This window comes from Aspergillus udagawae (assembly GCF_001078395.1).
Source record: "Aspergillus udagawae IFM 46973 DNA, scaffold_2, whole genome shotgun sequence".
Taxonomy (NCBI): domain Eukaryota; kingdom Fungi; phylum Ascomycota; class Eurotiomycetes; order Eurotiales; family Aspergillaceae; genus Aspergillus; species Aspergillus udagawae.
Genome location: NW_025091265.1, coordinates 3874119 through 3896547, shown reverse-complemented (window position 1 = coordinate 3896547; position 22429 = coordinate 3874119). Strand labels below are relative to the sequence as shown.

The following is a 22429-nucleotide window of genomic DNA, read 5'->3' as shown; positions in this document are numbered from 1 at the left end:
GAATAGAAACACAGATCACCCTAGTACATGCTGGATCCATATGGCAAACAGACTTGGATTTCAACGTTGATTTTTACGAGACTGAGCAGAGTAGAGTTACATAGATTGGACTCCGAATTTTGAGCACACAGCTTCCTGGCACCGAGGGACTGGTGGTCGTCCGTAGTATCCCATACACGCTGGGCAACTGTGTTCCTTCCGCCACATTCTTGTCCGTGCTCGGCGGAACATTGCCGAAAATGTGGAAGACCAGTGATGATGGTCCCCGACAAATAATTCTCTAACATTGGGAAGCATTATTTTCGAGTTACTATAGTTCTATGCCAAGTGACAGGACTGGCAATATGTCAGATGCCGCGGAGATCTGAATCTGAAATCTCGAGAACCAAATGTAATCAATCCGTAACCTTTGGGTCAAGCGGGACGGTACCTGACTATGGATCACACTGCCCCCTTCTAGACTACGCCATAAGGAAACCATCGAAACTCCAAGCATCCAGTTTGTAAATCTCTCCCACAAATCCTCCCAGGCCCCCTTCTAGACTAGGCCATAAGGAAACCATCAAAATCCCAAGTATCCAGTTTGTCAGCGGATTTATCGGGATAAGAAGCAACGACCGAACTCAATCTACGAGACACTAGCTGAAACTAGGTTACACCACATCGCCATAGCGTTGAACAGGGCCGCCGATTTGTAATTGTCAGATTGTGCGGTGAGAGGATGCGCGATCCTCACCTTCCATTTTGGAGTCAGGAGAACACTCAATAGTCTCGCAGTGGCGCAGCCAAAAATTATTTGTCGTAAAAAGCAGTCTGATGACCCATGCAAGATTGGAGATGAGATTAGATCAGGTGAGATGAGATGAGATCCTGAGATCCGATCCGATGCGATGCGATTCGATCGAAACACTAGGCTGGAAACAGGTAGGCGTGTTTCACTTGGTATTTAAAAAAAACATTGCCAAACCTTCTGGTTACATAAATTCGTTTTCGCAGTACAGGCATGTCAGCCACGCACCAGCAGCCTGTGTTTGCAGCTGGAAGCATATGCAACTCAAAACTCAAATAAGTCTCCCATAACTCTATAAATCGGTAAATCCAAGAAAGAAGTCCCTCTTGGTCATCGCTACCACGGGAGTTCCCCGTAGCATTATTGATGTTTAATTAAAATCGACGATATGAGACCCACGGAGGTGGTTCTGGTGGGTTCTAGCGCGATTTCGGGATTCGGCACTCCGTGATTGGATGATTTCAGTACACTGTAAGATTCCTGTCAGGGTCTGGCTGGAACACACTATACCGCTTTTAGTCATCCAAGATCCAGCCCTTCTCTCTTATCAACATCATCATAAGTAACTATGCAGTACTCCGACCTACGAATACACACAACCACGATGGGCGATGGCGAATCTTGTGGATACCTGCAACTTACCAGCGCTACGCACGCCATGGAATCGAACTCTGGGAATAAACTCTATCCAAAGCCATGCGGCACGCATCCTACGCTATGACAAAGTCTATCTGGAGGCCCATGCGTCCGATGCGCTAGACAGTCACTGGACGACTAGTCTCATTAGCCTGATGGATCTATTCAGAGTTCACCTCCTGAGCCTTGCACGTCATGAGGTACCCCGTGACGAAGCCACAGCCAAGAGCGACTCTTGAAATATGTTTACATGTATTCATGCTGTGCGGAGTGGCGCCTGTATCCCAAACGTCGGCCTCCGAAACAGAGGCCGTACTCTGCAATGCTATGGAATGTATTATGGCTGTTGCCTCCGTGATGTGAAGTAATTTAGCGAGTGCTACTGCCTCCCGTGTCGGAGATTAACAATGTAATGTCCAGTAACTACAGAATACGCAGTACTAACTTGCCATTGCTTGGTTCTCCTTTTCTGGATGTTTCCATCTTCTGAATTTTGAGAATTCATTTATTTAAATTTCTATTTTTCTTCCCCTCCTTGATCGTGGCAAGTCTCTAAGAGCCTGCCAAGTGGGTCTTGCTCGCGAATTCTCTGAACCATGATACAGAAGGTGCGCTAATGGTATGTACACCAAGACAATTCGCCAAGCAGACGTATCTGGGACGAGTGGCACACACATGGTCGTCATCCGTGTTTTATTGATCAACATCTTCTCGAATCTAGTGAGTAGTACCATAGATCAACACCTTCCCAGACAGTAGGCATACGGTTGGAGTGATGAGTACATGGGTCGAAGCTGGGGTATAGAGTTGCAAAACAGAAGCAAATCAGGTACAATAACACGAGCCACGCAGGGGAACAAAGACATCTTAGATCAACTAGTAGTCGATAATCGCCCAGCACAGAAGAAAATAGTCTATCCTGGTAGCTGTCTCATAGCGTGCGAGGGGTATTAAGAAAGGGTAATTCCAAAAATAAAGTCAATAATAGGAGGAGATGAACGAGGCCCACTGTCGGATGATCAAGTGAGCATGATCCATCCACCAAGTAACAAAATACTGGCCGTGACCTCCAGAGAAGAACCAAGATGCAAGAGCTCGTGATCCAAACAAAACTTTGGGACACAGAACGCCTGGCACTTCTAACCCAATGCCTTTTCAACGCCACAAAGTACAAGGTATTATGAGAAAAAAAAGGAGAAGGGAGGAGAAAAAATAATAAAAATAAAATAGAAATAGAAATGAAAAAATGGCACGTGACTATCGGGTACCAGGAGGCGCAGGGTCGAGAGCGGCTTTGGGCTTCAGATTCGAACCCAGGGATGCAGCCTTGCTGGCGCCCATCTTGCGCGTCAATTTGGCGTAGTGTAGGCCACAGGCATTGCACAATGTCCGCGCGCCATCTGGACCACGACGCCATTCTGGAGTTTCGGCTCGGTTGCAGCTGTGGCAACGACCAGGAGGGGCGGCTTTCTATAATGATGCTTGGTTAGCTCGACAATAATCTTTCTCCAGTCGAGAAATGACGCTCCGGAAAACAATGGAAAAGCCCGAGACTCGCTGCAAAGATAGTGCCAGCAGCCAAAGGGAAGGGGTGAGCAAATAAGCACAGTACAGAGTAGAACGTACCCCTCGTCGCTTTTTTGTATCTGGCCCGGCAAATCCGCCACCACCCTTGAAATCTTCTTGGTACATTGCCATATGGTCACTATCATGGACTCCACCGGCGTTGAAAGCTTTTCTTTGAGCCATCTGCTCCGCTAAGGCATGCTCCTGGTTCAAAACAGCGGTTCGTATCCGCATCAAAGCGTCTTGATTCCGACGTTGCAGATTGATCATGTCTTCAATTTCGTGGAGGGAGGGCAAAGTCCCCAATATGGGCCCAGACCGCTGAGTTTGGTGTGCTCTTGTAGCATAGTGCCGGGAAAAGTCCAAGGTCCGCGTACTCACTTCAGCGATCTAATCCAGAGTCCGTCAGTAACCTAGCGAACAACGCCGGTAAACATGGTCCTTGCGATGAAATCACATACCTCGTTAAGTGAAGTCTCCACTTCGTAGATGTCCAAGTGGCGCTTGGCGGAGTCGCTTTGAGGTTGTACCGGAACCGCAGGACGCCCCGCCAGCCCGTTTTTCAATTCCTCGACACGTGGTGGCTCTGGCGCGCCAGGTTTCCAGGGCGTTCCGGCATAGGGTCTAGTATCATGATGGGATAGAGGGTATGTCGGTGCGTTTGGTGGAGGTTGCGACTGAAAAGTGAACGGCTGCGAATATGCAGTGTATCCATTGGGTGAGGCTATACTCCCTGCCGAAGTAGGAGCACTATATTCGTACCCGGATCCAGTCTGCGAGCCCGTGATCGAAGTCAAACCAGTCTTGGCACTGTGGGTAGGTGATTTGCTCGAGTTGAGCGACTGTAATGAGGGATTTCTCGATTCCTGTGTGGTGATAGATGCGAGGCTTGACCGCGAAGCCTCCGTTTGCAGCTGGGAATAAGCAGGTTCGCGCATGTATGGGCCTGCTGGCGCTCCATTTGAGAACGGGTTGGGGGGTCCGGCTGGACCATCCCCTGTTGATCGACCGACGAGAGCAGGCGGAGGAGCGGGATGAGCTTGCGGCGGAGGAACCGATGTAGGTGGAGCAGGGTATGGCAAAGGGCTATCGTTCCTTAACGCCTCGTGAATTGAAGGGAGTGATTGTCTCTGTGGCTGCAACTGTTTCTCCTTTTCTTCCTCGAGTGCCCGCCTCGAATCCGGAGGGGAGATGTATCCGGGCTGTGGAGGCGCGCTAGCCGCAGGAGGCTGATAGGAGTAAGGTGAAGGTTGGCTGGAATACATGGTTGTCGGGCTAACGAGGGGTGTTGGCGATGAGATCGTCGAATTTCTTGAGGGATACCCAGATCCGTCCTTTGTGAAGAAACTTATGGTCGGTAGATGGTCCCTAGATGCAGCAAATATACAGTCAGTAAATACTCACCAGCGAACGCTTCTTTCAAGATCGCCTCGGAGCGCAAGACTGACCTCTGTCTATGAGTTGCCTCTAATGACCCCATTACGCCTGAATGTCACTTCGAGTGTCCCGGCTCATCCACTCCAAATTCCCGCTACTGGCCACTGCCGCCCGGCGAATTTCAATCAACTATTAAGATGATCGCAACGTCTGGTCGATCGGCAGGGTGATTCGGCGCGCTGGTGTAGTGACGAGGGGCTGGAGAGCGTTAGGTGGTCCTGCGGCAAGATTTGATGTCCGCGTAAGGTCCTCGAGGGATGTGCAGTCGTCCTCTTCCTGAAATCGTAGTACCTGAACACTATCCCCTTTGCTTGCCTAAGAGAAGATGGTGCGACGAATAAGAGAGGAGTGCCACCTATTTAGCAAGTTGTTTGAGTTGGTTGGCGGTTGTGTGGAGAGGGTGAACAAGGCAAATTCGGAGTTAGACGATCGTAAGGTGTTCCTAAGAATGAAAGTCTGGACTCTTGACAACGTCGATTCTCAGAAAAATATTGGGATCAAACTCCGATGTAAGAAGAGTGGAGTGGCGCAGGGAGGGATCAAGTAGCCCACGGAAGATGCGATGCGGTTAGAAGTGGGCGCGATTGTCAAATAGGATTGACCCTCTCACAGTTCTGGGTGGAGGAATCAAGGATACGGCAATCATCCGAAGCGCGCGATGAACAGATCAGATCAAAACAGCCGTTCTTGTGTTTCGGAGTGTCATCTGTCCAAAGACAAATTTGCGTGGGTAAGAAAAATAGAAATAAACTTCCAGCTGTCAAATATTTGTGTGTTGGTCTCTTTCGATCTCGACAATGGTGGTGTGAGTTGCGGGCGGGAGGTGCGGGCGGCGCAGTAGATGCAAGGGATAATGAATGAATGCGTCGCGTGTAATAGGAAACGTTGGCCTGTTTCTTTGTCTCTCCAAATGACAACTTAGGTATGCGTCAAACTCAGATAAACGACGGAGGAAATTATTGACGCGGAAGCAGAAGCGCGATTTTGGGGGAAAAGCAAGTAATGAGTATGGACAGAGGCTGGGGGGTGAGAGAGACGACAGGAAGAAGCGCAAGCGGGTTCAGTTCGAAAGGACTTCTTCCGAAATCTGATGTTTTGCTTCAAGCAGAAGAGTTCGAAGAGCGAGGATGGGACGCAGAATCTTAGGGAAGGTTGGTAGAGAAGAAGAGAGTCAAGAGGCAAGAAGCTAAATAATTACTAGAATAAGATCAAAGAAGAACCAACATCGGAGGGAGAGATTAGCTACGACTATAATTATAATTCTAGAATAATAATAATATTATAATTATATTATTATTAATGGAGATAAAGTAAAAACAAAATAATAAATCGACCATTTTTTTCTAATATCCTCATTATTATTACTTATTCCACTACGGGCTACTACTATGGACTAACTAGTACCTGAGTTACTAACTACGGGGTACCACTTCACTACTTAACGCCTTAGCAGACTACGTATGTACCTAGAATCTACTTTAGAATTAAGACAATTACAAGACCGCCACAGGCAGGCCCGCACACGAGATATGGTAAGGGTCCATTCAGGCGGAAGCTACTGAAGACTAGGTACGTCAAATCATCGACAGGACGGATAAGCTCAGAGATGGAAATAGTATTTACTGTTACCATTTGAAAGGACAGATAGCCAAACAGATTTCAGAGGACCCTTTACTTGAGATCGGACACGGTAGCCTACACCAGATTGTCGAGTAGTCAGTGGGCTGTGACCTGTTTAAAGTTACGGCGAATTACAGAAGCTTTACAAGCTGCGAACTGCGGATCTTCGACGAATGGTGTGGAGTAAGTTTTTGGGTCAATATTGGTGACGAGCGGATATCTGGGTGGGGCTGATGACAAGGGGCTGCTCTCTCTGGCCTCTGCGAAGTACATTTTCTCTACTTTTTCTTTTTATTTCCTTCTTCCCTTTCAATTTTCTCTAATCGAATTTGTTTTTTTATTTGCCCCCTTATTTTTTATATATTTTTTTCGTTACTAATTTCTTATTAATTTGTAGGCCTCCACTGCCTTGGTTCACGCAACTTCTATCTTAGCTAGATCTTGCCTTCTCTTTTTTAAAAGCTCATTCTCTGTTACCAGTGTAAAACGATTTCAATACAAACTATCCAGGAACCTGGAAATATCTGAAGAAATTTCAAGTCACCTTCTATTAATTCTCGTTCACTTGTGGTCTGCTAATTACCATCCTCCCCAGTATGACAGGAATTACCCATTATCACTATTATTGTTTTAAGAGTAAGTACACATCAGAAGGCCTCGAAGCCAAGAGAATGGACGTTGTTCATGGTACGAAGTATTTCAAATCCAAAGCTGTATTGGAACTGTCCGGAAGACAGGTGACAGGTCCGACGAGTAAGGTCTAACCTATTCGATGATTGACAAGATCATTTCCACCTAGCTATTGCAGGGACAATTGCTTTGGATAATAAGTAGAAAATATTACCCAGGCCCACTCAGAGTCAGGGGGAGAGATCGTAATCAAAAGTTGAGAGTCTGGAGAGAAGGTTGAGTCTGAATTTGATGGGATCTTTTCAAAATTACCAATAAAGGTCAATAAACTGGCCACTTCTTTTTGCGAGTAATGGAGGGGATGTAGAAGAGACGCCATACCTAGATCGTACATTATGCACATTAGCTTGGAAAACGGCCAACCTAGTTTTGTTGGCGAAGAATACCTATTGTTCAAATCTCCAAGAATAAAGGAAAGAGACAGGGGCTTCTTGAGTTGTTTCCAGATGAACAAACGAGGTCAAACTTGACCCCAAACTGGAGGGAACCTCCTAATTGTCCTTTCAGAAAGTTATAGATTGGTTGGCAATTATGCAAATTTGAGGGTCTGCTTCCTACTCGGAGAATCAAGCGCTATGGCGGTCATCATGACCATAGTGTTGCCAGAAGTCGACCGTAGTATAGAGATCAGATCCTCCGTCCATGCAATTTTTGCAAGGGAAGTGGGTGGAAAAGTATGGCTGCGTGTCTTCTGATTGTGCTTCCCTTGCCTGATATACTTTGCGAACCATGGCGGACTATGCATAAGGCTACCCAGGAAAGCGGATTTTTTATCCATCACTTTATCTGAGATCAGTTAGCAGATCTAGTTCAATGCACCATACATCTTATTTGAGTTCTTTTCTTGTTCTCATCCTGCGCTAGGGTCTCCGACAAAGTCTCTCTCCTCTGAGCTTTCCAGGCAGTTCTGTATAAATAACAATGGCTTCATTATCTGTCTCATGGCAAACATCAGCAAGCGGCAAGAGCGTGTGCAGAAGATCTGCTAAGAATAGTCCTCATAAACATACACCCAATCGGATCTACGAGTAAAGCAACATATGCAGGATGAAAAGAAGGGAAGACCATCTGACACTAGTGTGAGATAAGGCTACGACTCTATGAGCACTCACAGGCTTGCAACATTGGTTATCCTTGACCCAGATCTGGGAACGATCGAACTCACAGTGGAGAAATTTGATCGCACATCAGCACGACACACGCTTACACTCATCTCCGCCTGCAGGTAGCCCAAAGGCAGAAGTCGCACCATTGAAATCGCAACTGGTAGAGATCTGACCGCTCGTTCGCTGGCGCAACACAAGCAACCGGGACTCTACTGTGGGTAAGTCTCTGTATGGATGGCTAGATCTCTTCCTGCATGAAGGGCTTTTTCACGCTCCCCACTCTCTCGAATTCTCGATCGTCGTTGGTTACACCGTGGGCAGTGATTGGAGGGGATCAAATTCAAAACGTATTGAATAACATGAGAGTACTGAAATCTGAATATTACAGTAATTCTCAGATGGAAACCCCTTGTTCCTGGCTGGCGTGATAGGAGTTCGTTCCATGGTACGCAGGACCGCTCCCCGCTTTCCCTTGCTTGAGATCTCGGGCATAGCCGCTCACCAGTGACATAATTATCGTCATCATGAGGTTCGAGTCCTCCGTAAGGTACCGTGCCAGTACAGTAACATTTATTAATATTAATATTATTATTACAGGACAGCGATCTGCTATCATGAGAAGAACCCTATTCTCTCTAGAGGGGAAGGGCGGACAATGGCCGATCGGTTGGTGAGGCGGAGGAGGTCTATCTATGAGCTGGACTTTGGTACTATTCTCAACAGCCAGTGTCGGGCCAATTCCCCGAAACAGATAACAAATCGCATGGCTGTCTCATGTCTGCCGTATCAATCAATGTAGCATACATCGCAGCTGGCCTTGAAGTGGTCAACAAACGGGAAATCCTCGACTCTTCGTTTGACGGTCGCGCAGGCAGCATTTCCCAATATCACGCTCCACAGCACCAACCTCCCGCAGTCGCTCTCAATTACCGCGACACAACATCCATGGGCCTGTGATACACACGTTGTCTTGGTCCGTTTGATTGTAAAGGTACCTGCCCCCGCCGTCCGACCGATCTGGCAGATCCTATTGGAGGTAGAATGATTGATGAGCGCATGAATCTTACGATATGTCATCGCACATGGCCATGGTGAATTGACGTAACTTGTGGACTCCGATTAGGTCATTTTCTGCGGTTAACCTTGACTCGCACATATTCAAATGGTACGGTTCAGCATTTTAAGTTCTTTTTAAGTTCTTAAGTATTAATGCCGTTTTCCCCTCCAACCTTCTATCCATGGTCGTAGGCTACCTAGCCATGGAGTACGAAGTGTAGACTTGAATTGACCTCGTTGATACAGTAACGGTTTTTTTTGTCAGACTCGGGCTCTTACCCTTTCTGGCCCCATGCACAGATTCCCATATGCATGCATCTGTTGGTAGTACATAGTAGTGGTGCTTCCTAATGTATGCTATTCTTATTTTCATTCCAAGGTACTTATTACAAACAGCCCAACACAATCACTTGTCCAATTTTCAAAGAAAAATGGCAGGGGGGATTGATGCCACATCGCCTTCCTACAGAGCGCCGAGTACAACAGGAAGCTGAAAGAAGACAAATAAGTACCAGACAATTTAGTCCCAATTCTTCGGGCCTAACGCCGCCGACACCATTCAGAGCCCGTGGACAAACTTGCAAAGCCTGAGATATGATTATTTAAGGGTACAGCTGCGCTGATGACCTGCCAGTCTCATCCACCATGGATGATGGGGAAATAATAATGATAGGTCAGATATTACGGGAAACCAGATGTGATCCGTCTTGTCAACGGTTGTGGTGAGAATTGGCGTCCTTCTGATTATCTAGTAGTGGTTGCCCCTGCGCTCTAAATCTCCACTACCCGGTAACATCTTCGTACTAGATATGTACTCCGTGCCACCTGCAAGTCTGCAACTGAGTACCATCGTCCTTGCCCCTCGAGTTTATCGTGCATGCTTCGATCAATATGAGGCTTAGATCGCTGCCAAGTATTGCCTTGTGCGGTACTTTGCATTCTGTCCACATATGATTTGTCTATCGATGTCTAAAATTCCAGACGCCCGAATGCAGCGAGAAAAGGTCAACTGAACCAGCATAATGGGCATACTTTTTTCTTCTGGCATTACTTGTGCTCCTCTTCAAGTTTGGGTCGACGAGCTTTTGAGGTGTCCCGGCAATGTTTGACAACTAAGTTGTGAGAGTGGATAAAATGACGCTCCTTGGGGGCGCTCGGAACCAGTGACCCATGAAGATAAACTCAATCTGCTAACTATCCTCCTATTTTGACTTTCCTGTTCGTGATTACCAACCTTCTCATGAATAATGGAAATTTTCTGGTCTAGTTTATTCTCAGTCTTGTGTTTTCATTTATCCTTCTATTTTGCTCCAGCCCCCTGTCTTCACGGGATCGGCTTGTCAGACCAGATCATACTCACAAGGTCCTGCTGCGTGTGCTATGCATGGCCGGCCATTATCTTCCTAATAATTAGGTGCTCATTAGTTATTGACCAGACATGCAAGATCTGTACCAGACGATTTAGGTTAGCGTACAACACTATCAGTCTTTCCACCGATTTCTATGGCCAAGTACGGAGTACAGAGAGCAGTCTAGTACTACAGTAACGATATCAACCTGCAATCTTACGGGACAGTCCCAAATCATATAGCCTCGGCTTTGCAAAGTCCTGCTGAGTTGCCTTCAACAAGCACGCTAGCCGTGCTGAAAGACTGAACAGCTACACTACTCGCCAGCAGAGGGCGCTATCTGTCGCGTTTCGAAGATCAACGATGTTTTCCCTGAGACGGTAAAGGTGAAGGCGATAGTTCTTTGGATGCACTAATATCGTCAACTAGGGACGAATTGCATCACCATCTACTCGTCACATGGAGATTGATAAAACACTAACGGCTTAGTGGCATGTGGCGGTAGGATCTATATTGAATTTATGCAGGTAGATACGAGAGCTCCTGCACCGAGCGTTTCTCTTGGTCAATGCGTTCCCGAAGTGGAAGCAAGCCGCGGAAGAGAGAACAAGGCGTTGACAAAGGGAAGAGAAGGAGTCACCAGGACAGAATGTATGATGGAAGGAAGAATAACAGAACAACATTGGCAAGGCAAATCCCATGCTGGATCAATACTCTTGATTCCTCTTCAACGGACCCCAAGTTTATGATATTTCTTGGTGCCCGGATGGAGGTTTGATAATGAGACACCGAGTGTTCTCCAACTTGGACTAACGATCATCTTGGACTTTAAACTAAGTTCTGCTGCTAGTGCTATTCCGTGTCTTAACTCGTGAAACAGTCGCGTCAGTATTGCTCCAACCGTTTTTCCAAGTGCGCCTACGTGGTGAGTAATTGGCTTCAGCACTGCCAAGGACCTGGTCTTGACTGACGGTCGCAGGGAGGTGCGCTGTACTGAGTAAAGTCAGGTTTAATAATTACCACAAGTCCGATGAGCTAGGAGATATTGGCAAACCCCGATAACTTACCAAAAACTGGACCTGATTCGAGGTTGGGGGGTCGCAAAGCACAGGCCGACGATCAGAGCCAGTTAGCCAGTGATACAAGCATGCAGGATAAGCGCTTGCATGCTGCATGCGACCGATGCCATCGAACTAGAATATCGCTTGATCGCGTCGGAGTGACCGTTACGATGTCTCCATAGACCTGACGGGCTGTTATACTTTGCCTGAGCAAGGAATGGCTGTTGCTCGATCATTGGCACTAGCACTCGTGAATCATTGGAAGGTAGGAGCGAGAGCTGATGAAAACACCGTAGTTTGGAAGATCCGCTTGAATAACGACGCCCTGATATCTGCAAGTAAAGCAGGCTGCATCCTGATATCAGCATGAATATACACCGAGGATCATTGTGAATGCAAGCTATCATTCCTGCGCAATAACGTGGATATTTGCAGGAGATTCAGCGACCGCTGCACGGCTCCTGTCTCAAGTCAGAAACAGATGCCGTATTCTCGAGTCATTCAGTTTCCGGAGAAGCAATCGAGCTGTGCTGAGCCACTGGGTATAATCACATTGTGGTATATGGTTACTGCTGCAAGGAGCCGTTTGTGTGATTCTACGTCATGGTACGGAGTACAGAAGCCGAGCCCTTGATCAACGAGAGTACTATTACGGTGTCCTCGATTGTTTACCTAAACTAGCAAGTCTGGAGCAATCACAGTGCATCTAGGCGAATAGGGAGCGCAGAGCAGTGTCCTAACTTGTGGCACCCTCGAGGTCCTCTTTGTGACTAATTTTACTCTACCTTTCAAACAACCAAGGTGTAACCATTTTCAGCTAGCTTTCTGGAAACTTGAACACTAATTACTTCAAGTATGAGAAGACTGGAATAGCCGTTGTTGGTGAAATACCCCTGACATGCAGATCACAGACGGTAGTATCCCGTCTCTGATGATCGATCATGAAGCTGAAGATAGTGTTGAACGAGAAGCGGAGGTGATCGACAGCGCCAGATATGACAGACCACAAACCGTTAGCCACAACCGTTGACAATTGGCGTCGCTCGAATGCTGACTTAAAACAGGATTGAGTATTGACTATCGACGAGGTAGAGATTGGGTCATGTCCAGGACAGTTCACCGCACGCAACTTACCAAGATATGGAACTGACCTCTCGTTCTGCTACTTTAGGAAAGGATCAGAGTGTGTTCCCGGAGAGGAAAAGAGCGGCGTCACTTGGCTCCGCGTGGAAAGAGTCTAAATGCAATCGCAATTTTGCAGCACACTCCGTCAAGGCGTCTAATTGAGGTGACGTCCCATGATTGGTCTGGTTTTCATCATTTGGTCCTCTGACTACAGGGACAGTGGCTAACTGGCTATCCACTGTTCATTTTTTTTTCTTCCAGGGAAAGGTATCAAGATTCCCGCGCTCACTTTCTCATTCTAGTTATGAGCCGATCGTCTCCTGGATCTGGTTATTGCAGGTTCCTCGGAGAAAGTTGAACACTTGCCGAATTGAGACTTGACGTCTTGACAAGTCACAGAGCACTTCTACAAGGTTGATGGGGGTTCCACCATGTTCTCGGGGACCGTACCATGACAGCTTCGAGACTGACTCCCGAGTAATCCTGCTTTTATGTGTACTTTGGACAGCATGTCACAAGCCCACTGTTCCAAATCCTGTAACTACGTGGTCCATAAGCCTCCTGGTGCCACACATCGAGAGATAGTTCCCATGCAGTGACTGTGTACAATTGATGCAACAAACCCAATGGAGTTCTGACAGGATTTCAGCATGTTGCATTTGGAGTACAAGGCAACAGTAAAATTCCACAACATTACGACCAGGGCAAGTGCATGACGACCCTTGGTACGCTGTGTCCTTACACTGCTTACAGTTTTGTCACACTACGTATACAAACAAGGCTTACACAAGCCACAGGTGGGGCCATCCCGGGAAACTCTCCGATGGCCTGTCCCAAAAGGGCAGGATGACAGCTGGGGTTTTGTCACAGTAAGCAAGATTGAGCCGACGCCTCGTCGACGGTTACTGGACAAACTAGATTTGGGACTGCTGCAGCTCGACCGATTCGGAATCGCTTGGCCGTGGCAGATAGCGCCCCTTCGACCGACCCGTCTTGAGCGTTGATTTCTCGTTTCAGTAACGGTTTTGTTCAATTTACCTGCCACCTGCTCAGACTCGAACGATATTGCTCGACTAGTGCTCATTACTAGGTAACTCTCTGCCTCCGATTCTCATCATCCATGTTCTATTTCAGCTTTCGCGGAGGTAACGTACAGCTGTCGTCACTTGTCAAAGAAGAGATAGTCTTCACTGAACATTGAGCATTGGCCCTGTCCCCACTGGCCTATCCTCATCATAAAGAAACACAAACCTTGGTCTCCATTTGATCATGAGGCCCATGACCCTTCTTCGATGAGACGGGTAGTTGAAGAAGGACCATGCGGGGACACTTGGCAATCTCCAAATAGAGCAGTTACCAATCACACAGACAATAGTCCACCGCCATCTAATATTTTCGTTTTTGGAGTCCTTGCTCCGTGAACGTTGAGGATGTGCGACACACATACGAAGTAGTCCACGAGATAGTATTTTTCGTCTTGGGCGTACCAAGATCTAACTGTCTAATACGAGAGTTCGAGTCAGGAACCGTCGTGCCATTGCATGGTATTAAAAAGTAGATCGGAAGATTTGCTCATTTAGAGCTATAATCCGATATATTATAAGCGCACCCATCTACTAGAGCTTATTCTTTCCGGGATCCTAATCCCTAATGACGTTGTGCTGATGCTATGTCTTAAGATGGGGCAACTAAGCACTATCTGGCTACTGCGTAAGACATCAATTAATTCATGTTCCCCGTAGCCTGTACAGGGGGCGAACTAGGACCGATAGTCGCAGGGGGATGTCTTGCCCATCGAATCCCTCCGAGACAATCAATCTATCAATCTCCCTTAGCTTTATCTCAAAGACTCAAACTATCCCCCATCATCGACTCCACAGTGATTGAAGAATCGGCAACTCTGCAACGGTACTGCCGTTACAAAGAGCTGCCTTAAAAATAGTAGCAGTAGAAAATACTTATGTAATAAGTCTTGTGATACCAACTGCAAGAAAACCAGCTCCCAGCCCCCTTTCCCGCAAGCAATGTGGTACCATGAATCATGCACCTCGTTCTGTGCTCGTGATCCCGAGGTATGTAGTATATACCCTTCCACAGTGTACACTGTAGAGTAAGCCAAGGCGTCGATAGGTGATGCAATGCGTGGCGCCACACTGCATAGAGTAGACTAGTAGTGAGAAATGAGGCCTGAGCCTGACGGGACTCCTTGACAGGCCGTTGAACCTGGTCCCCACAGCATCTTTTCCGCAATGTGGCTCCTGATCCACTCGCGCGTGGTTTTTGGGGCAGTTGTAGGCCAGTCGCAGATTAATGTTGGCATCACATATGCGTCAAGCGCATCATCATTATTATTATTTCTAAATCTGTACGACTAGTAGAGTAAGGAAACCAGAAATGACCTGTGCAGTTTTTCATCCTAAACTCGCATTTGCTGCGCCTGGGGTGTGACTAACTTGTAGGAGTTGGATCAGATACTTCGCCGCCTCTCAAAGTATACTGGAAGTAGGTAGCTATGGCGGATTTTGAATCAAATGCGTCCATTACTTGTACACACCGCTACTTAGATTTCGAACGGAGGATTAATTACTTAGTGTTGTCCCGAATTAATAGTCTGGCAGGGTGCTCATCGATCGAGCCGAAAGCGGCTATAATGAGGCGAGTTATATGTCTGCGATGGAGCCATTTAATATAAATTAGAGGGGGAAATCTGCTGGGTCTGGGTAGTATCTACCAAATCCAACGTTGAACGTTGAACGTCCAGCACTAGTAGATAGGCTAGGAGTAGCCCCATTTCTTTCTAGAAGAGGAGAAGGAGTGCTGTCTTCACCGTCTCTTCCAGAAGTGGTTGACTGTTGATCGTTAGTAAATCATGGATGCGAGTCAGTCTTTCAGACATTGCATTGTTCGTTGAGACACTTTGTTTTGGTTCTTGCTGGAAACATGGATTGCGACGTGAGTGACACCAAGGTACAGGAGACGATGTCCAGAAGGTATCTAGTAGATAATTGACATCGTCAGACATGAATGTTGACTTACAAATAAACATTAATGACGGATCCTAGTGTATATGGAGGGCCCGAGGGATCACTAAGAGGTGTCACATCTGCTACCACCTTCCAAGCTATATCTGGCTCATCGTCATTCGTTTACAAGTGTCGATGTAGGTTGATATGCATCTTACCACGAATCCAGGAGCTGGGTTATTGGATTTTTGGATCTCTACCGTCGAAGTCGGGACGATCTATGTGTCACTTCCCATATCGGAGTAGCGCTCTCGGCTATTACCTCTTTCACACAAGACAGCTGCACCTGTCCCAATTCGTACCAACAGTGGATAACCAAGTTTGGCGCTTCGGAGCCGAGAAAAACCAAGAATATTGTGTCCTCACACCTTGGTCTTACGGAGTCCTACCGTATTTTTCTACGCCTAGACGAACCAGCCAGGCTACCAGTACCTGCAGGAGACCAGCCTGCGCCATCGTCGTTGCACAGACTGCCTGGGCCGAGGGAGATGCACCAAGGGGAGCATCCCAGCCACTCAACGGCTTTCCTTTTCTACTGCGCGGGTGAAGATTTTCCGTCTCCACTTTTGCTAACAGGGATGTTGCGATCTTAATTCGTACCATATTCGGTCCTTTGCACATCTGAGGATGGGGTGCTCACAGGCCTGCTTCCCTCCTCTCGGATGTTCCCCGACAGTACAGCGATGTGGCGGAGAAAATCTTGATTGCCATTGTGCCATCAATTGTCTATTTCTGAAAATGGATATTCAACGGGAAAAAATGGTCAGCTCTCTAACGCAGTAGCGGGACGACTTTGATGTGAACTTCCCTAGATTCACCTTCACCAATCAAGTCATTTCATTTTTGACTGCAGTTGAAACATGGAATGGTCGCAATATGCAGGAAGGTCTGGCCCAAAGCCATCATCCAAAATCAGTACAATCAGACAAAGTACCATGGATCAAGGACCCATGGAAAATTAACGGCCAACACACGTGGACAATCCAGCAGACGAGGTCCCCGAACGGTATCATTCTCCGTAGTTAACCAAAGATTGACCAAGAGTAACAATTCTCTTCTCGCGGGATTCGTCTGTTTCTGTTGCTTGCTCTCAACACCCACACCATTTACTATAAATATTTTTGACAATTTGGCAGGATCGCCACAGTCAATACTCAATCAATAAGGTCATTTCACATTAACCCATAACTGTCAAAGAATAATATGTAGTTTACCCACTGAGCCACCGCCACAAATACTACGCGCGATTGCGATAAAATTTCCTCTATGTACTAGTTTACATTAAATCTTTCTCGAAATCTGCCTAAAAAAGGGCTGGTTGATTCGGTACCAAATTACTTTGACACTTCGGTGGTACCAGATTCGAGTGGTTGGGTAGAATTCACCCGAAGACGGGTCTATTGGTATTGGGATTTGCAGAGTACTCCGTGCATCTTTCAAATTAATAGAACTTGCTACTTTCGATCCCCCTATCTATGGAGTAATCGAAGAGTCAGACGGCACTTAGTCGACTAGCAGTTTACAGGCAACGGGAGGAGGCCACTGGTGGGCCTTCGTGCTTTATTTTAATTCTTGCGCGAAATTGAGCACCAGGGCCTTGCGAAATTCAAAGCTCCAGGAACATGGTCAAGATGATACAGGACTTCCAATGAGTATGAAGATCATAATTGAGATTATGAGGGCTGAAGCCAAGTTATTATTTGCAGGGAAGCCTTGTAGGCATCAGACAAACCGTTCTGCTTTGATGCGTTAGTCACAGACAGTCACAGTGATGGGAAATATATATTGCGCAATGCATGTCTCGACCGTCTGGAATCACCGTCGATTTGGATACAAATTCACCATTTACCGTATCGACTAACATGAGATGCTGCCTAGGTACTCCAGCAGAAAAGATAGCATGATTCAATTGCCAGGAGCTGGCCTCTCAAGGACATTTTCGCACGTAGAACTTGCGTTGCGGTGGGCCAGGCCAACCACGATATCACCTTGGGAATGTGCACAAGCTGAAATGGTCCTTTCATACTCTGTATAGAGTTTAGACACGGCAATATTCACTGCCTAAGCTACTAAGCATCTCCCAGGCTTTGGTGCGGATCCCAGCTCAGGCCCTTCAGTTGCGCACCTACCTCAGTTATTCGAATCATTCTGAAAACAGCATGACGGACAAATACTACAAGACGGAAGAGGAGATAGCGTATCGTACTATGACTCTGATAAGTTTATATCATAGTTCATAGCACTTTAACGGTAGAAAGATTCGTCTCGTAGACGGGCTCAAACCTAGAGGAGAGCTTACAGAAGATGGGGTTGGACTGTATATCGGGACTATGGACTATCAATCGCAGGAAAACTTGTTATTTGCGGACAGAAAAGTCCGTCGACCTGAAGAAGCAGAAGCAGTCACATAAATAGGCCGGACTTGTTCTGCAGAAACGAGAGATTTCATGGTGTACTGGCATTCTAGGGATCCAAAAAGAGGAAAGAATCAAAGCTTTGCACTAGCAAAGACAGGGAGATGACACGTCCTGAGCAACTGCATCGGAATTGTGCAGCAGGCAAGGCGGCACAAGGCTCAGGACCTTTCTCACAAGGCCTTGCGTATTGTTAAACCTCAAAGACCCAAGCGTCCGGTAACATGTTAAATGCTATCTGTTGCAGACGACGGCAATCCAAGGAAGGAGCACGATGTCTCCTCAGAGCTCAAGAGCGGCTTTTATTATAGATCGAGTACTCAAGAATAGGATTCTGACGAGCAAGCCGGGCTTGCAACAAGCGGCAGCGAAATTGAAGACATCGAGGAGCTGGGAATTCCAGGGAGGAAACCAAGGAAGAAGGTTATATGAACACACTAGCTAGCGTGATCAGTCTGGCGCACAGTAGGTAAGACATACGCAGAAATTATCCTTGTATCGCCATGATCAAAGACTCTGAAGATCCGCAGGCAATCATGTTTGAATAACCCTGCCGCTGCGACATGAAGATGACTGTCATCGAGTAGGCGCCACGCAATGCATAGTGCACCTCTTAGACCCACTGCAATAAATGGGCTCCGGGATTGTGACCTCAAATGGAGCAATCGAGAATAAAGTACGTAGTTTAAAGGAAGTATATTTGGAAGTCAGCGTACAAGGCAAACTCTCATTGCGACTCTCAAATTCAAGTCAGGGCCATGGTATCGTGTACAAGTCCACCTATATTTTATACCTTTTTACCTCCATTGGGTCCACAACGAGCCCACTTAGTGAGCGAAAAGCAATAATGCTGTTCAGGGCCCAATCCCAATCTACAAAAGGAATGTTGCAATTGCAAGCTCCCTGCTGGGCGAATCGGCCCAGTTCCTTTTGGTGAAAAGGAATTATATCCCTGTTGCAAAATCATATTGCTTTTTCGTATGGATCACAATCGCGATTAATAATTATTATTACCGTATTGTTGTCATTTCTGAGGGCAAGTATTGTCCGGGACTAGCGGCATCGGTGTTTGCTTAGCTTTGGGGATGGGATAGCAAATCCCGACGACCATCGTTGAAATCGTCACACTCTAGCGCGCAGTAAGAAAGGATCATCGAATTTCTCTATCACGGATTTGGACAGTGTAATCTCGGATCCAAACTGAGGAAAGGTCGGATCAGATTACTTGGCGTCTAAACTACTGGTTTGATGGTTTCCACCCTTGTATCTGTAGTCCGTACAAAGTGTTCATTTTCAGTAAACAGCCCAAGCGCCTATGGTACGTCAGTCTGCAGTGGGTATGTATCATAAGTCTCGGACTCTGAAGAGATGATGTCCTTTTGGGACTGCTTTCTACTTTGATACAGAGAGCCGCTCCAATAACGATGACCCCTCGCAGCAATTTTATGACATGAACAATGAATGAATACTCCTGAGCTGATGATGGTCACACTACTTGTTGATGGATTGATAGATGATAAGATAAAGCTCTCTTATCGATAAACATGCAGATCATGTGTCATCACGTGCGGGGAAACTGTCACCTTCACAACTGAGATGGCATCAACAATCGCTTGGTGCATCCCCATGAGCTCTATTTATTCACCTGAGGACAATTGCTACAGCTTGTCTTCGACGCTACAAGCGAGAAACGAGACAGCTTTGGGGCGGTTCTTTCTTTGTGATCCCATTTCCGACTGCGGGGTTCGGTTCTCTGTTGACTTGTCCACTGCGTTTCTTTCAGCATATCAACTCTTCGAGCTACCTACACCTATCGAATAGCTTTCCAACCCATCAGAAGCGTCAAACTTCTTTCCACAATGTCACCTCCGCTTGTACCCCTAGCAGAGATCCCAACTGTCTCGCTGTTGTACAAACTCGGTCGTCTAGTCCCCTCCTCGGCACCGCTTGCCAAGCCGTCAAAATCGTTCAATAATATCATCTCACTCATTCGAAACGACATCACGAAGTTGGAGAACGTCGACTGCATTGTCAATGCGGCCAATGAATCGCTTCTTGGAGGGGGCGGTGTGGACGGAGCTATCCACTGCGCTGCAGGACCAGACCTGCTGAGGGAATGTCGGACCCTGAAGGGCTGCAGGACTGGCGATGCCAAAATAACATCTGCATATGACCTTCCATGCAAGAACGTTATTCATACTGTTGGACCAATCTACTATTTTGAGTTGACAAAGGGCGACGACAGACCTGAGATGTTACTGAGGAGCTGCTACCGTCGAAGCTTGGAGCTAGCTGTCGAAAATGACATGAAGAGCATTGCTTTTGCTGCAATAAGCACCGGTGTCTATGGATATCCAAGCAACGAGGCTGCCTTTGCGGCTCTTGATGAGGTTCGGAAGTTTTTGGAGGGCCCTGGCAATATCGAGAAGCTGGAAAGGATCATTTTCTGCAACTTCGAGCGAAAGGATGAAGTGGCCTACGAGAAAGCCATTCCGTGAGTGACATTGATCGAGTTCTTTACCATTTTGGCTGTCCGAAACTGATTGTTGATAGCTTGATCTTTCCCCCAGTTGAGCACGACCTTCCTCGCCATAGTACCCATTCCGAAGTCCTGGCAGAGACAACCGCTGAATCTTCGCCGACGCCAGAGATTCTCGCAGCCAAACTCCCTGACCCACCCACCGGAGACCCTGCCCTGGAAGGCCAACCCGAGAATAAAAAGCAAAAACTTAATGCGGACGAGATCAAACCAAGTGTCGACGCTAAGAGTGAAGGAGCCCAGTCCAAGATTGACGATAAAAGCGAGGATGATTGGGAGGAAGTCGACAAGTCGGAGGGCGGACCAGCGGAAAGGCTTGACGATGAACCTGTCGAGATCGAAAGGGCTCCTTCTGCAGCAGACGTACAGAGTGTCCAATCCAGTGGTATCATCGAGAAGGACGCCTCTCACGCGGCGGAAAACTATTTAGCAAAGGATTGGTAGTCTGCACATGCCAGGTTGATCAGACAGGAAAGTCAGGGCTATTTAATACGACTTGATGCAGCTACGATGATCTGAATTGGACATGATGGCGTTGCATGTGTTTCTGGCACGGATGGATGGCGTTTTTTCACTTCTAGTTAATTAATTCATCAAAACTGAAGCTTTTCTTTGGGAAGTAAAATGCAAACGCTGCAAACAAGCTTCTAGACCAGTCACGCTACCGATATCTGTATCAATCGCATGCGACAGTCGAGATATTTCCTACAAAAGGAGAAATTTCTATTCTTACTTCTAGATCGATATATATCTTTCTTATCTTGGTTCGCCTAGAGCTCACTCTCTTTTCCTCAATATCCGAACAAGCCGATCGTCTCAATTGAGGCTACATGCACCGATAACATTCAGCACAAGCACACCAACCACAAACATGCCTCCACCTCAGCCCACACGAGAGGGGCCACCTACAGGCAAAACGACCTCAAGATTCAGAGTCCTCGCACCAGAAATGGCCAAAATACGATCGTCCAAACCACCTGTCCCGCCGACCACACCACCCTCCACCTCCGCACCCGCCAGCGCCGCCGCAAATCCCTCCCCCTCACTCCCCCAAACACAAACACCAACGCCAACGCAATCATCACCTCGTCCCAACCGACCGTCTCTCTTATCACTCTTCCGCCAACGCTACGCGACCCTCCCAACACCCGTCCGCCGAACTTTCCGCGTCCTCCGCATACTGGCACCCATCGTCCCAATCGGGATCTTCTTCTCCGAACATGTCCTCCAGGTAATGTGGGTGAGGGGGCCGTCAATGACGCCGTTCCTGAACGAGGACTACGAAGCCATGCATACGAAGAGCGATATGGTGCTGGTGAATATGTGGCCGTTCGGCGGGGCGGGGTGGCCCTGGGAGCGGAAACGGAGATTGGAGCGGGGGATGCTTGTTACGTTTCGGTGGGTGGTTTGCTCTACTTCTACTTCTGTTTTATGTGATTGCGATCGGTGGAAGGAATATGCTGACTGGTATGGGTGGTAATAGGTCGCCTGCTAATCCTAAACATACCGCCATCAAGCGTGTTATCGGCCTCCCCGGTGATCGGATCACGACTCGTGAACCGTGTATGAAGGCGTCGCAGATTGTGCCGTTCAATCATGTCTGGTTGGAAGGTGATGCGGAGGATCCGAAGAAGTCGCTTGATAGTAATACATATGGGCCTGTGAGCATTAGTCTTATCACGGGGCGAGTGATTGCTGTGTTGAGGCCGCAGTTTAGGTGGCTCAACTGGCGAGATTGGGAGAAGGGGGTTGTTGAAGGTGATGGAGATCATAGGTTTGGGGAGAATTATCGTCAAGATGTACGACAACGGGTGTTGAAGGAGGCTGTCAAGTTGGAAAGACCTCAAATAGAATAGGTAAGGTCCTATGCCTGGGTTCCTTGCAGATATGTTTTCTAGATGCACTGTATATAGTGTCGAGTATTTGTATTGATATTAGAGTGTAAGATACATGTAGGTGATCATGAACAATGATACGAAGAGACTCAAACGAAACAGCCTGGCTCAAGCAGCCCTAA

The 22429-nt window shown here is 47.2% G+C and overlaps 3 protein-coding genes across 3 annotated transcripts; 2 read left to right on the top strand and 1 right to left on the bottom strand.

Annotated features, from left to right (window-relative positions):
- Positions 1-2683: 2683 nt before the first annotated feature.
- On the bottom strand, positions 2684-4257 carry nsdD (GATA-type sexual development transcription factor NsdD; the record flags this gene model as incomplete). Its single annotated transcript, XM_043288619.1, has 3 exons — positions 2684-2896; positions 3053-3382; positions 3454-4257. 3 exons carry the CDS (start codon positions 4255-4257, stop codon positions 2684-2686), a joined length of 1347 nt encoding a protein of 448 aa, XP_043144554.1.
- A 15475-nt stretch (positions 4258-19732) lies between these two features.
- On the top strand, positions 19733-20856 carry Aud_003671 (macro domain-containing protein; the record flags this gene model as incomplete). Its single annotated transcript, XM_043288618.1, has 2 exons — positions 19733-20367; positions 20427-20856. 2 exons carry the CDS (start codon positions 19733-19735, stop codon positions 20854-20856), a joined length of 1065 nt encoding a protein of 354 aa, XP_043144553.1.
- A 427-nt stretch (positions 20857-21283) lies between these two features.
- Aud_003670 (putative mitochondrial inner membrane protease subunit Imp2) lies at positions 21284-22268 on the top strand (the record flags this gene model as incomplete). Its single annotated transcript, XM_043288617.1, has 2 exons — positions 21284-21810; positions 21896-22268. 2 exons carry the CDS (start codon positions 21284-21286, stop codon positions 22266-22268), a joined length of 900 nt encoding a protein of 299 aa, XP_043144552.1.
- Between the last annotated feature and the right edge of the window lie 161 nt (positions 22269-22429).